Here is a 13579-nt window from a genome sequence, read left to right as displayed (position 1 = left end):
CTAGCTCCACAGGGGCCACGAGGAAACGCCATGCCCACCTCCCTCCCACCATCACTCCCAGCATCTACTAGTGTGAGTCTGCAATGAGAGATTACGTTTCCTCTTTGCAAAACTCTTGATCCTGAGGAATTAAATGCTGGATTTTAATAACTCTGTAAATGGAGGAGGCGTCTCCTCTGTTGTGGGCTCTGTGGAGGTAAAGGAATTAGCTCTTATCAAGAGTACAATTATAGTGCAAGCCTGCGGAATCCATCACAGCCTGCAATGTACATCTTCCTAATCCATGATTAATAAAACACCCTGCTTGCCTACTAAGCCAGAGGACTGGGATGTTCAGGATCTATTGCAAATGATACTTTCTCATCTTTTGATTAGCATGAAGATGACTATGAGAACAGTGTGGGGGTTGCAGGCTAGTTGTTGGCGGTGTTATCACGTGGCTGGGCTGGCTGACTCCCTTCTGTCTTCCTTCTCCCTCTCACAGGAGCACATGCCCACTTTCCTGTTCAATGGATATGAAGATTTGGACACCTTTAAGCTGCTGGAGGAGGAAGACTTGGATGAGTTAAATATCAGGGACCCGGAACACAGAGCTGTTCTCTTGACAGCGGTGGAGCTGTTACAAGAGTATGACAGTAAGTCCCTGAACACACAGAGGTGTTCCCTGTGAGGTCCGCCACAGCAGGCCCCACGTATGCCGCCAGTATGTGCTTAGGTCCCTGGAGTCGCTTATTCTGTCCTCTTATTTCACAAGCCAAGGTCAAATTGCACAAAGACGTAAATTCCCAGGGCAGACATGGGAACAAAAGAAAACCTCCTGTGCCGCCGCTGCCTTTCCAGGCATGTTTCTAGGTGATAGTTGAAGAGGATTCTGTACCAAGCGTCTGCAAGAATGGAATTACAGTTTGGGTAGACTCCACTTGCAGTACTATTGAGATGTGCAGCCTCCAGCAGGCCATTGGGACAGCTGAGCACAAAAGCGACTGACCAGCTGGGAGGTTTTCGCCCAGCTAAGGATTGACTGCTTCTCAGAGCACACGAGGAGTTGTGTTCTTATTGAATAGACTGGTTTGTGAATAAATGAAACTCATCAGCTTTCGTTAAAGGAGGAGATGTCTCTCCCCAGTGAATATGTAGAACAGAGAATTCCGTATCGATTGGCTTGCAAATTCCTAACCTAAATGACAGCTTATTTTTACAGCCTGTGAGCAGAATCGTCGGTGAGCTCACAGCTTTTACGAAGTCTATTTGAATATACCATATCCTTAGCTCCATTAACTCAGTCTTATCTTGCTCTGTATTCTTCAATCTGCCATCAGAAATATTCCTGAAATCGTTCATCTTAAAGGAGTATCCTTTCTAGTTACTGAATTCAAATGCGTTTTCCTTCAAGGACTCTGCTTCAGGGATATCAGTAGCTAATAGCATTTCTGTTGCTGAAAGACACACCAAAACCATGGTTAATGGTGGAAAAAAGAATTTTACATTACTGAAATGTATCAGGCCTGAGAAATACAGAAGCAAGTGTCATTAGTTGAAATTCACTTCTGCTAAATAGGCAGTCCCTCTAAATGAACTGATAAGCTAGAGAAACACACACCATCAGATAGATGTCTGAGCCTAAGATAAACAGGCTGCCTTCAGGGATAGATTTGGAGACAATTGTGATTCATAGTTAATATCACTTTATAAAGGGCAGTGTTAACATTTTTTTAAGTATTTGATTCCCAAGAGACACGTTGGGTCTGTGGCCAGGTTGTGTGTAAAGAGCCTGCACAGTAACTGGTGTAGCCTACCAGCTCAATTAGTATGAATCAATATTAAATCATCTGTTGTCCTGAATCACATCTGCCGAGTAACATAGCCCACTTGCTTTTCCTCAGTCACCAAGAACAGCTGGGTTTTTTTTGTTGTTGTTGTTTTATTTTGGTTTGTTTTGTTTTTGAGACAGAATTTTGCTCTCGTTGCCCAGGCTGGAGTGCAGTGGCGCAATCTTGGTTCACTGCAACCTCCATCTCCCGGGTTCAAGCCATTCTCCTGCCTCAGCCTCGCGAGCAGCTAGAATTGCAGGCATGCACCACCACACCCGGCTAATTTGTGTATTTTTAGTAGAGATGGAGTTTCACCATGTTGGCCAGGCTGGCCTCAAATTCCTGACCTCAGGTGATCTGCCCACCTCGGCCTCCCAAAGTGCTGGGATTACAGGCGTGAGCCTCCACATGCAACCAACAACTGGTTTATACGTACTCTCCATTACATTTCCTTCATCTTCCACAGCTTTGGAGGAGAAAAGCTAACTCCTGAGTGTAAGGCAGGAATCTGTGCTTAGATTCTTCCATGCCATGTTGGCTCAGACCTGTCGTTCCTCCTGGGATCACATCCCGAGATTTTTGTACCAGGGAGCATTTTGTAGGAGGGTATGGCTATCCATCAGGTTGCTAACCTGGAAGGTGAAGAAGACCTCTTTGCCTCTTCAAACATTCCATTATGGATCTATTCTGCTCTGTTGTTTAGAACTTCCCTGGTATATGAAGTTGTGCTTCCTTTTATTGGTTCCAAAACAAAGGCTTCAAGGTTCCAGAGGTAGCCATCAGTGCCAAGAGGCAGGGTCCAGACTTTTCCTAGCATTATAGGATTTTACATCCAACACAGTTAAAGTCATCATGGCTAAGAAGTAGTGCCTCTAACTGATAACTTAGAGAAACATGGTAGGTTTCTGTCAAACCAAACTTCTGTACACTAGAGAGATGCAGAGGTCTATTGAGATCTTTGAAGATATGTAGGGATCTTGAAAGGTTTCTAGGTTAGCCATCACTGAGAGCAAAAAGTACATTTCCAGCACTACTTGGAAGTCACACCTGTCCAGCCTCCCTCAAAGCGTGGGAAAAATGCCAGCCTTCATATGGGAACCCCACTGGGAAAAGACTCCGATTGTCAGATGGCTGCTCCTTACACCAAGCCCAGACCCACCATCTTCGGTGTGGCAAATGAAAGTGTCTTACAAATTGCTAAAAGAATTTTTACTTGTTGTAAAGTACATTATAATCTAAAGTGTACTGTCTTAGCCGTTTCTAAGTATAAATGATAACTTGTATAAGAATTCTAATTTAGGAATTATTTCAAACATGCAGAAAAGTACAGGGAAAAAGAAAACAAACGTACACATGTACATGCTGAAGTTAATGTTTTGCCATATTTTCTTCATTTCTTACATTTTAAGAAATATGGCGTAAGCCCATGGAAAGTCCTGCTTTCAGAGACTCCCATTCCCTTCTCTTCTTTCCCAAGGTAACTGCTCCCCAGGCAATGGTATGTGCCCTTGGGTACCACTGCCTTTTGATGTTGGAATATTCATAGGTGTCTCAGCATATTCTCTCCCTGTGTGTGTGGGGTGGGGAGGGGGGCAGGGTTGGTGAGGCTGGAGGCAGAGAGAGCTTAGCCCAAGCAGAGCCCCTTCAGGTCAAAGTTCAGGTCATGCTCAAATGGGGTTTCAGCCTCACAACCTCGCACTTTGCTGTGATTTGACTATGAGAATTTTCAGGGTTCTAGCTCATCTTCTTTCTTATCTTTTGTACCTAGTATCTTTTGTACCAATGCTAAGAAGTGTGGGAAAAGGTCATGGTCCTGATTCTGCACTACAGAGGAGAGGCACCTCACCTCTTTTTCTCTTCTCCCTAATAAAGACAGTGATTCTAGCCCCCTTCCTTATGCCTCATGGGTCTATAAATAGAGCTGTGGTTTTCAGGTGACAGATGGATCCCCTCCCTCTCCAAAATAATTTCAGGTATCCTGCTGTGTCTGGTGAGGCTGGGGTCCCCAGATATGCAGGCACAGCACACATTTCCATGCTGCGGCAGGAGCAGGTCTCCTGTGTTCCTCCCACCGGCCAGCACTCTGGAGTCTGTTTTGGCCGCTGTGGTGCACTGAACCGTGTCACCAGGGACAGAGTACACTGACTCCTCTCCCTGGGTTGTAATGGATAGCGCAAAGCCCTCATTTTATAAGCATCATTTTTCTAAATAACATGCTAGGCTAGAACAAAGGCCACTGCAAAGCCACAGGCTCTTCCACACAGTGAGGACATCGCTCTAGAATGTTCCACTTTTAGGCGGTCGGGGGGACAGTATTTGCTCTTGTGCTTCCAATTAGTTGATTTTTCATTCGTCATTTTAAAAGTAGCACTCTTAATCTGGGATTCTAATTGAGGGACTTACACTGCCACGATCTCTGCTGTGGTTGGGGCTGTAAAATGCTTTCCCTGTGAGAAATGCAAGCAGGAAGTGGTGAATGGACAGCTGGAGAGCTGCCAGAGCCTTCCGCCTCCCCACATTTTTATTTTGATGACCTGAGAAAAGGCATCACATTTCTGGTTTATTGATTTCTTTTTTTCTTTGTGTATGTGGTTGGAGTGGGGGAGTTGGTGGGGGATGAAAAGAAAGGAAAATAAAGCGATTCATCACTGCAACTAGCTATTTTATGTAGAAAATGTTTTCTTGGTTTCTGTTTTATGTGACCAAGCACTTTGCATAATAATGCAAAGATGATCTGCGTGTAACCTCAGTGTCCCATGTAAGGCTCCATGTGCCCTTTCTACAACATGCCGGCTGATACTTCTGGGTTGTTGAAGACCCTCACAGCTTTCCACGTGATTTCCTTGGGGCAGATTCACTCAACAGAAGTGTCTGATGCTGCTCTTGATTTTTTCCTCTCCTCCAGCTTTGTTGAGGCTCAATTGACAAATAGTGATGCTTCTCTTTAAAAGCCTTCCTTAGAATGAGGTCTTCCTTTTTTTTTTTTCCTTTATTTTATTATTATTTTTATTTATTTCAATAGCTTTGGGGGTATAAGTGGTTTTGGGTTACATGGATGAATTATATAGTGGTAAATTCTGAGATTTTACTGTACCCATCACCTGAGTAGTATACATTGTCCCTAATATGTAGTTTTTTATTCCTAGACTCCCCCTACCCTTCCCCTTCTGACTCTCTAAAGTCCATTGTATCGCTTTGTATGCTTTTGTGTGCTTATAGCTTAGCTGCTACTTACAAGTGAGACCATGTGGATTTTGGCTTTCTACTCCTGTGTTACTTCACTTAGAATAATGGCCTCCAGGTCCATCCAAATTGCTGCAAGGACATTATTTCATTCCTCTTCATGGCCAAGTAGTATTCCATGGTGTATATAGAGGCACTGCATTTTCTTTATCCACTCGGAATGAGGACGTTCAGCTTTCGGTCATCCATTTATCTATACCAGCAACCATGTATCTGTTACTCAGCTTCCAAGTTCGAGGGTTTCCTAAGCTTTCCCCAGCTTTTACTTATATGCAGGAGACAGAAGTGTGCTGGCACAAGACAAAGGGAGAAGCAGAAAAGAAAGAGCAACCACTAACTTATCCCAAACAACAAAAATAAAAGAAGATTTGCCACTGGCCTCTCCTCAGTTTTGGGGTTTGTGCCTCGTCTTGCCAGCCTTACTCTTGCTGAGCTAATAGAAGAGCCCTCAGCGCATGTCCCTGAGGGCTAAGAATGCTCCTAAATGCTAATAAAATTTATTTCATTTGACACTTTAATATTAGCTCCCAAATTTGGAAAGTCGGCAACACAACTATCTTCCAGCACAAGTTTTATACATCTCCAAAAAACGTATGACCCAATCTCACCTTGTGCATGGGGCGTTTATTCTCTGTTTGCTTCTCCTCGATGGTGCCATCACTCAGAAGGGACTGGGAGCCCCACTGCCGAAACAGCACTCTGCCTTTCTCCTTTCCTCATAGCCCCAAGGCCGGAGTTGGCGTAACTTAAAAGCTTCTGTTTGCGTAACTTAAAAGGTGTCAACATATTCCAACTGTGTGCTCTCTCCAAACTTAGCTTTGTGCAATGAATACTTTATTGGAAGAAAAGTTGTGATCCCACTAGTTCATTTTGATCTCATCTATTTTAAGATAAATTGTTCTCTTCCAAAAGCTCAGGGCAGTATCTGAGGATAAAGTTGAGATCTGTTGACTCTGAAATCTCTGCTTTTCACTCCCCTTGTTGATTTCGTGCTGTGTTCTCTCCTCTAGGTAACAGCGACCAGTCAGGATCCCAGGAGAAGCTGCTCGTTGACAGCCAGGGCCTGAGTGGATGCTCACCCCGAGACTCAGGATGCTACGAAAGCAGTGAGAACCTGGAAAACGGTAGTGTCAGCATGAGTTGCTGGGAACCTGCTTTGACAATTACTGATTTCAAAGCACGATTTTCTGCAAAAGGACGATTCTATTCCTATCATGCACTCAGCAATCATCTTTTCCTTTCTGACCTCTATACCATTCTAGTCCAAGTTAGCCTCCCTATCTGTTCTCCTGGCTGCTGGGTGAGGTTAATAAATTCCATGTAAAATACCTGCAGCCGTAAAACCTAAATTGTGTGTCTCCTATGCCCTTTTCTTTACGCAATAAACACCAACATTGGAGTGTTGGGAGCTATTAGGTCCATGAGGAAAACAGTGTGCCAGGTAGACCATCCATCAGAAGAGGAGTTTTAAGTGGTATGGGGTCAGGTGGGCAAAACGTTACTATGGATGGCTCTGTGGTTTCCTATTGTGACCCCAGAATTCCCAATGTAGCAAGATGAGAAACAGTGGTAAGAGGCTCACGCTGCCACCGTCACCTAAATCACTGTCAAACTCTTGAAGGCCGTCACAAAAAATGCCTGGGTTTGATAGTTTTTAGCAGCCATTGGAATCCTATGTAGTAGCCCATGTGTTAAGATGTTTGCTGAGCACCTCCTAAAGCAAACTTTTTAAAACTCCCAGGCTGTACTTTATTAGTGGGTTGTGAAAGCAGTTTAGTGGGTCATGGACAGCAGTTTTGTAAGACAAAATAGAATACAAAATATCAGAGAGCATCCTCTAAGATAAAGGGTTAGTATTGTTAGCACTGTCACTTGTAATCCTTGTTTCAGTTATGTCTGTGTGTGTGTTTGCGCTTGTGTGCATGCATGTGTGTGTGTACTACATGTTGAATGTAAAATGTATTTCTTACTGGGAATCATGGGAAAAAATAGTTTGAGAGCCGTTGTGGGCACCAGATCTAGGGCTAAGGAAAGGAAAGTGGGTGTCTAGGATGCAAACCCTAAGCGTGCTCACTCTCGGGTATCAGCCCTGCACTCATGTGGCTCTGGGCGGTCACCTCCTTAGAGTGTGTCCTCCGGGCACCTTGTTTGCCTCACTCTAATTCCAATTCTAAGAAGCATCTTGGGGCCCTCAGAATTTGAGCCATGACGCCCTCCTATTCTATCAACTTGGGAAGATAGTAGTTCTCCCCAGACTATATATAATATTCAGGTAGCCTGAATATATCAAGACAGGATACAAAACCCACCTAGTATCCCAGTACATCCTCAGTTTCAGTAAATGTCAGAATCCTTGTGTAGCTCATGTAAGTTCTGAAGAATTTTTTTTTTCTCTTAATAACCTTTTCATATCCAAAACTTTCCAGGAAATTAATTTCCCCAACTGTTGGTGATTGGTAAGGATCTCACAGATATCACTGGCAGAATATTTCATGCCCAAATGAATTCATGTGTACCTGCTGAAGAACTAGATGGCTAGTAAACCATACTGTGAACATAAAGTAAATTCAGAGATCTTTCTAACATAATGCGGAATGCAAAAATGGAACTTATATATATAGTTTTATATTGGGAGTCAAGGGAAAAGAAAGTCATATTCCTAAAATTTATGCTAAAGAGGTTCTAATAATTTTCTATTTCAACCTACTTTTAAAATTTGATGCGATTTTTTTTTTTTCTGAAGAGGTGTTTCTTCATTTATCTGTGATGATTTTTCTAATAATGAAAAGTAGGACCGGGGTCAATATCTTCAGTAGTAGCACTAGGCTGATGATCTTTATGTAACAACAATAATATCCTACAGATGCGTAGCATTTTGGTGTTTATCATTGTGGAACATACAGGTGGACAGGGTCAAAGCACACAACAAACATGTTATTAACCAAAAATGTAACAAGGGACAGTTAATCTGTGTGTGTGTGTGTGCGCGTGCGCGCACGTGCATGTAAGTACTGATGAGAACAAAGCATTCAGCACGCTGCGTGGCCCATGAATAGGCAAAGCATATCCAACAGCAGAAGTTAAATATCAATTACCAGTCGTCAGATAAGTAGATTATGTCTGGTTGATAGTTCAGTTATCAGTCTGACCGTTGTAACCAGGACTGTTGCTTTGCTGGGACCTAAACCTTTGTCAGTATTTTGTAGATTTTCTTTGGCAAAGTGCTCACATAAGTCTACCTGTCTGTGCCCAGGTTGGTTGACTGTTTCTAGGATACGTTTATTAGAAGGAGGGGCCTCAAGGAAGGTGGGATTTGAGCATTCACTGATCACTCTGTAGGGGATACCATTTCTAGAACCTATTCTGAAATTCAGTCCAGCTCTCCTTTTCCATCATGACCTTGAGAAATTGTGCTCGCCCAACAAATGCCATCAACATGCGGTATGATGATCATCCTCTTTCCACATCAATTGTAGCTGGGCACAGACTTAAGCCAAGATTTATTTTACTGCTTGACACAGCATATTTCTTTCCCATGTAACCCAATTAATTTCAGTCTTCCTGATTTCTTTAATAAGACTAAGAATTCTTTCTAAAAATAAAAATGGAACCATAATAACCCTCTATCACCCAATGTCATAAAGGGTGATTTTGTGTCTTTAGTGTAATTGAACAATAGGATGTGGGAGTTGGAGATTTCAATTATGTTAGCACACCTTTATGCATCTGTTTGATTGATTTGCTTTTAAAATGTGATTGTAAAATGTTCCCTTGTCTCACAGGCAAGACTCGGAAAGCTAGCCTCCTATCTGCCAAGTCATCCGCCGAGCCCAACTTGAAGTCTTTTAGCAGAAACCAGTTGGGCAATTACCCAACATTGCCTTTAACGAAATCAGGGGATGCACTGAAGCAGGGACAGGAGGAGGGCAGGCTGGGTGGTGGCCTCGCCCCAGACATGTCCAAGAGCTGTGACCCACCTGGTGTGACTGGTTTGAATAAAAACCGACGAAGCCTCCCAGTTTCCATCTGCCGGAGCTGTGAGACCCTCGAGGGCCCCCAGACTGTGGACACTTGGCCTCGATCCCATTCCCTGGATGACCTTCAAGCAGAGTCTGGTGCTGAGCAAGACGTGCCTACCGAGGTGACAGAACCGCCCCCTCAGATTGTACCCAAAGTGCCACAGAAGATGACTGCCTCTTCGACGAAGGCCCAGCCCCTGGAGCGAGACTCTGCTGTCGACAATGCGTTGCTACTGACCCAAAGCAAGAGATTTTCTGAACCTCAGAAATTGACAACTAAGAAACTGGAGGGCTCAATCGCAGCCTCTGGTCGCAGCCTGTCACCCCCTCAGTGTTTGCCCAGAAACTATGATGCTCAGCCTCCTGGAGCTAAACACGGTTTAGCAAGGACACCTCTGGAGGGCCACAGAATAGGACACGAGTTTGAAGGAACACAGCATCCCCTGGGCACCAAAGAAGGGGTAGATGCTGAGCAGAGGGTCCCTGAGGCAAGAACGCAGCCCAAAATTCCATCACAGCCTCCACCTGTTCCTGCCAAAAAGAGCAGAGAACGCCTTGCTAATGGACTCTACCCTGTTCCCATGGGCCCCGGTGGGACCCTCCCCAGTCCCGATGCGCCTTGCCTGCCAGTGAAAAGGGGCAGCCCCACCAGCCCCACCAGCCCTAGCGACTGTCCCCCAGCACTGGCTCCCAGGCCTCTCTCAGGGCAGGCGCCTGGCAGCCCACCAAGCACAAGGCCGCCCCCCTGGCTCTCAGAGCTCCCCGAGAACACAAGCCTCCAGGAGCACGGTGTGAAGCTGGGCCCGGCTTTGACCAGGAAGGTCTCTTGTGCCCGGGGAGTGGATCTGGAAATGCTTACTGAAAACAAGCTGCATGCCGAAGGCATCGATCTCACGGAGGAGCCGTATTCTGATAAGGTATCAAAGGTCCTGGGCCCACCACATTCACAGGCCTTTGTAGAAGGCAGGCAGCCAGGTGAGATGAACCCACATCTGAAGCCAGCCCGGTAGCCAGCCCAGTAGCATGGGCCGCTCTGAGAGAGTGGAATGAATGATCCACAGCCAGCAGCTTCTGACGAACAGGGAGCGCAGGCTCCAGATTAAATGAAAATACAGCCTCTCTGGAGTCTTCTTTGTTTCGCTCTTGCTTGTTTCCTTTTAGTTTCTGGCAGCTCTACTTCGCAGGGAGAATCATTAGTACGCAGACTGGCTTCCGAGAAGGATGGTTTAGTGGACAGCAGACACCTGAATCCACGTGTCCACACCGTACTTGACATGCATGTGTTCAGATATTGACACCTTCCCATTTCATCTCTCTGTAGGTAAACCAAGGTTAAAAATAACCTGCATGAAGACCTCTTAGAGGGATTACTAGAAGCAAATAAATGTGGACATACTTTGAAAATTATAGAACCCTATTCAGATGTGATCATTGTATTATAGTTATCTGTATGGGTAGTGGGAAAAAGATAATATAAAATCCCTCATTGTACCAAAATCATTTAGCTCTATAATGAAAAATTATTTCTCATTTTAAAAAAAATGAGATCTACCAATACCAAGTGACTCCAAAGACAAAGCGATGCTAAGAGACACAGCTGTACTTTACTCCTGGAAATACAGGTCCTATTAGGATGCATTCCTGAGAGTCCTTTATTATAAAATTCTCGTGACAATGAATGCCTTAGAATAAGATCCTCGTTCACCTCCCTGACCCTCCTTGATATTTCGTGAGTAAATGTCTTTAAATAAAAAGTAGTGAGAATGACCATACAGTAAATGCTGGCCTAGCAAGCTGGTGGTATAACTTGTAGCAGATGAAGCGCAAACAGTTGAGTATCTGTAAAGTAGAAGTTAGCCCTTCCCTCCTGCAGTTTAGAAGACTCTCTTCCATAACATTAGAGGAATTGTATTTTGCAAAATGATCCGATTGAGGTGAAGGCATTGGCCTGAAAAGTGTAGAGTAACTGTGTGCTGCCTTAACTGTGCTTCAGAGCACTTTCCTAGAGCTCATCAGTACTGTAAGATAAAGATGTAAAAGTACTCTCTCTGAAGCATCTATCCTGGCCAATAAAGAAAATATATTCATTTCAAATTAAAACTTTCGGGTTGGGCGCGGTGGCTTACGCCTGTAATCCCAACACTTTGGGAGGCCAAGGCGAGAAGACCGTTTGAGCCCAGGAGTTTGAGGCTGCAGTGAGCCATGATCACACCACTGCGCTCCAGTCTAAGCGACAGTGAGACCCTACGTTATATGTGGTGTATCTTAGGGAAAGAAAAACAAAATCCTTATGCCCTTGATGCCACATTCCTGTTCTCCCTGGCAGCATGGCCGCTGTGGGATTCCTGAAGCCCTGGTGCAGAGATACGCAGAGGACTTGGATCAGCCTGAGAGGGACGTCGCCATCAACATGGACCAGATCCGGGTGAAGCAGCTTCGGAAGCAGCACCGCATGGCGGTGAGCAGCCCACGGTTCTCCAGCTTCCTGAGGCACATTTAGTGATCACGCTTAGTGATGAGCATACTCACAACTGCCAAGTAGACAAGGGCTTGCGTAGCTATGGAAAGGAGACAGCTGGGGAGAAAGTAATACATGGTCAGCCTAGAAATGTTTAAAAATACACTTTCAGAAAGAAAAAAAAATGAAAATTATCTGTAATCCCAACACTGAAAAACTTTTTAAAGATCCGTCTAGTGCTAGGCATGATGGTGCACACCTGTGATCCTAGTTACTCAGGAGGCAGAAGCAGGAGGATTGCTTGAGCCCAGAATTTTGATGCCAGCCTGGGCAACATAGTGAGACCCCATCTCTTAAGAAATAAAATAAAATCCGTCTGAATGACACAGTTTCAGTTAGAAGCATAACTTTAAGAGATCTATTGTTCGACATGGTGACTACGGTTAATAACAATGTATACTTGAAAATTGCTAGGACAGCAGATTTTAAGTGTTCTCACCACAAAATATAGTGTGTGAGGTAATGCATATGTTAAATAGCTTGATTTAGCCATTCCACAATTATCAAAACACCACGTTTTACACCATAAATACACACAATTTTTACCTGTCCATTAAAATTCTGTCTAATCATTTCTCTGCACATGTATAATAGTAAATGTATAGTATTGAAACCTGATTGTTTGCTATTATCAGATCATGAATCTGTTTCTCTGTTACTTAGAAAAAAAAAATTGATATTATCAATACAGTAGTCTCCTCATATCCATGAGGGATATGGTCCAAGACCTCCAAGTGGATCTCTTGAAAGCTTGACAAGTACCAAACCCTGTATATATTATACACAAATTTCTTTTTCCTTCTTCGCAATTTCATGGATATAAGATTCATTTTCACTGTAGATCTTAGGACCCTCAGCACACGATGTTTTTTTCTTTTCTTATTAAGTCAAGAACTCTCACCTTTTTACTTAAAGGAAGCACTTTGAATGTGGCTTCTCATTGCCACATGCAAATGGCCAGCATGTTACTCTTGCACTTTGGGGCCATCATAAGGCCAAATAAGAGTGATTGAACGTGAGTGCTGCAGTCCTGCGACAGTCGATCTGATGGCCACGGGCTACTGAGTGACTGCGGGGCCCAGAGTGTAGACAGTGTGGATTTGCTAGACAAAGGGATGATTGTCAGGTGGGACAGAGCTGGATGGTATGAGATTTCCTCACACTACTCAGAATGACCTGCGACATAAGACTTACACATTGTTTATTTCTGGAATTTCCCATTTAATATTTTCAGGCTGTAGAAGGCAAAACCGTGGATAAGGGGGGATGGCTATTGTATTTCAAAGTATTCCAGTAGGTCAGTGTACTCTAGTATTGAGTCTCATAGTTAAAACATTTAGATTTTTCCAACCTTTTATTTTAAAAAATGTAATGAAGAGCATCCTTGTTAATAAACCTTTGTAGACTTTAAAGGTTAATTTCTGAGTATATATTCCTGGTATAGGGTTTGCTTCATCAAAACTGTATAAAATCCCAAAGATTTTCACACTTGTCAGCAAATCACCTTTCTGAAAGGTGTAGGCCCTTTATATACCCAGTAGTCAAGGTTAAACATCCATTTCCCTGTTCCAGCCAACCCATGATATTGTATTTTAAATTCTTTATAACCGCATTGACTAAATATGTAATTTTCTGGTTAACATAGATTCAAACTACAGTGGAAAGTCTCCTTTATAAAAACCCTACCCACTGAGTGCTACTTTTCACACGATCACCCAGATTTGTCCCTTCAGACTACCTTAGGGCTCTTGTCAAGAGCATATCCACAGTGAAACAAAATAGCAGAATATGTTAATGCTTACAGTTTGGAGGCTTGGATACATAAATGGGATTTGATCTCATTCCAGACACCTTCGAGAACCTTGTGGAACACTTCCTTAAAGATTTGTTTCATCTTAGAGAAGAATTTTTCCTGCTAGTCTTGATCTCTGACACTCACTACGTTGTTGCTTTCTGATAATAGTCTAGCAATGCAGTATTTCAGTGCT

The 13579-nt window shown here is 43.6% G+C and overlaps 1 protein-coding gene and 1 long non-coding RNA gene across 4 annotated transcripts in view; one reads left to right on the top strand and one right to left on the bottom strand.

Moving 5' to 3' along the window:
- SASH1 (SAM and SH3 domain containing 1) overlaps positions 1-13579 on the top strand; it is a 287896-nt gene that overhangs the window by 270524 nt on the left and 3793 nt on the right. For all 3 annotated transcript variants that reach the window (XM_050787296.1, XM_050787295.1, XM_050787297.1), the window contains 4 exons: positions 485-635; positions 6065-6178; positions 8837-9990; positions 11400-11531. In XM_050787296.1, the coding sequence (XP_050643253.1) occupies positions 485-635; positions 6065-6178; positions 8837-9990; positions 11400-11531 (1551 nt within the window). The remainder of the gene's footprint in view (positions 1-484; positions 636-6064; positions 6179-8836; positions 9991-11399; positions 11532-13579) is intronic.
- LOC126952565 (uncharacterized) overlaps positions 11541-13579 on the bottom strand; it is a 55196-nt gene continuing 53157 nt past the window's right edge. The window contains exon 6 of the long non-coding RNA XR_007724953.1: positions 11541-11648. This is a non-coding gene — a long non-coding RNA (uncharacterized LOC126952565). The remainder of the gene's footprint in view (positions 11649-13579) is intronic.

This window comes from Macaca thibetana, chromosome 4 (assembly GCF_024542745.1).
Source record: "Macaca thibetana thibetana isolate TM-01 chromosome 4, ASM2454274v1, whole genome shotgun sequence".
In the NCBI taxonomy this organism is placed as follows: Eukaryota; Metazoa; Chordata; class Mammalia; order Primates; family Cercopithecidae; genus Macaca; species Macaca thibetana.
The sequence above is the reverse complement of the archived record's forward strand: the minus strand, read 5'-3'. Positions and strand labels throughout refer to the sequence as shown.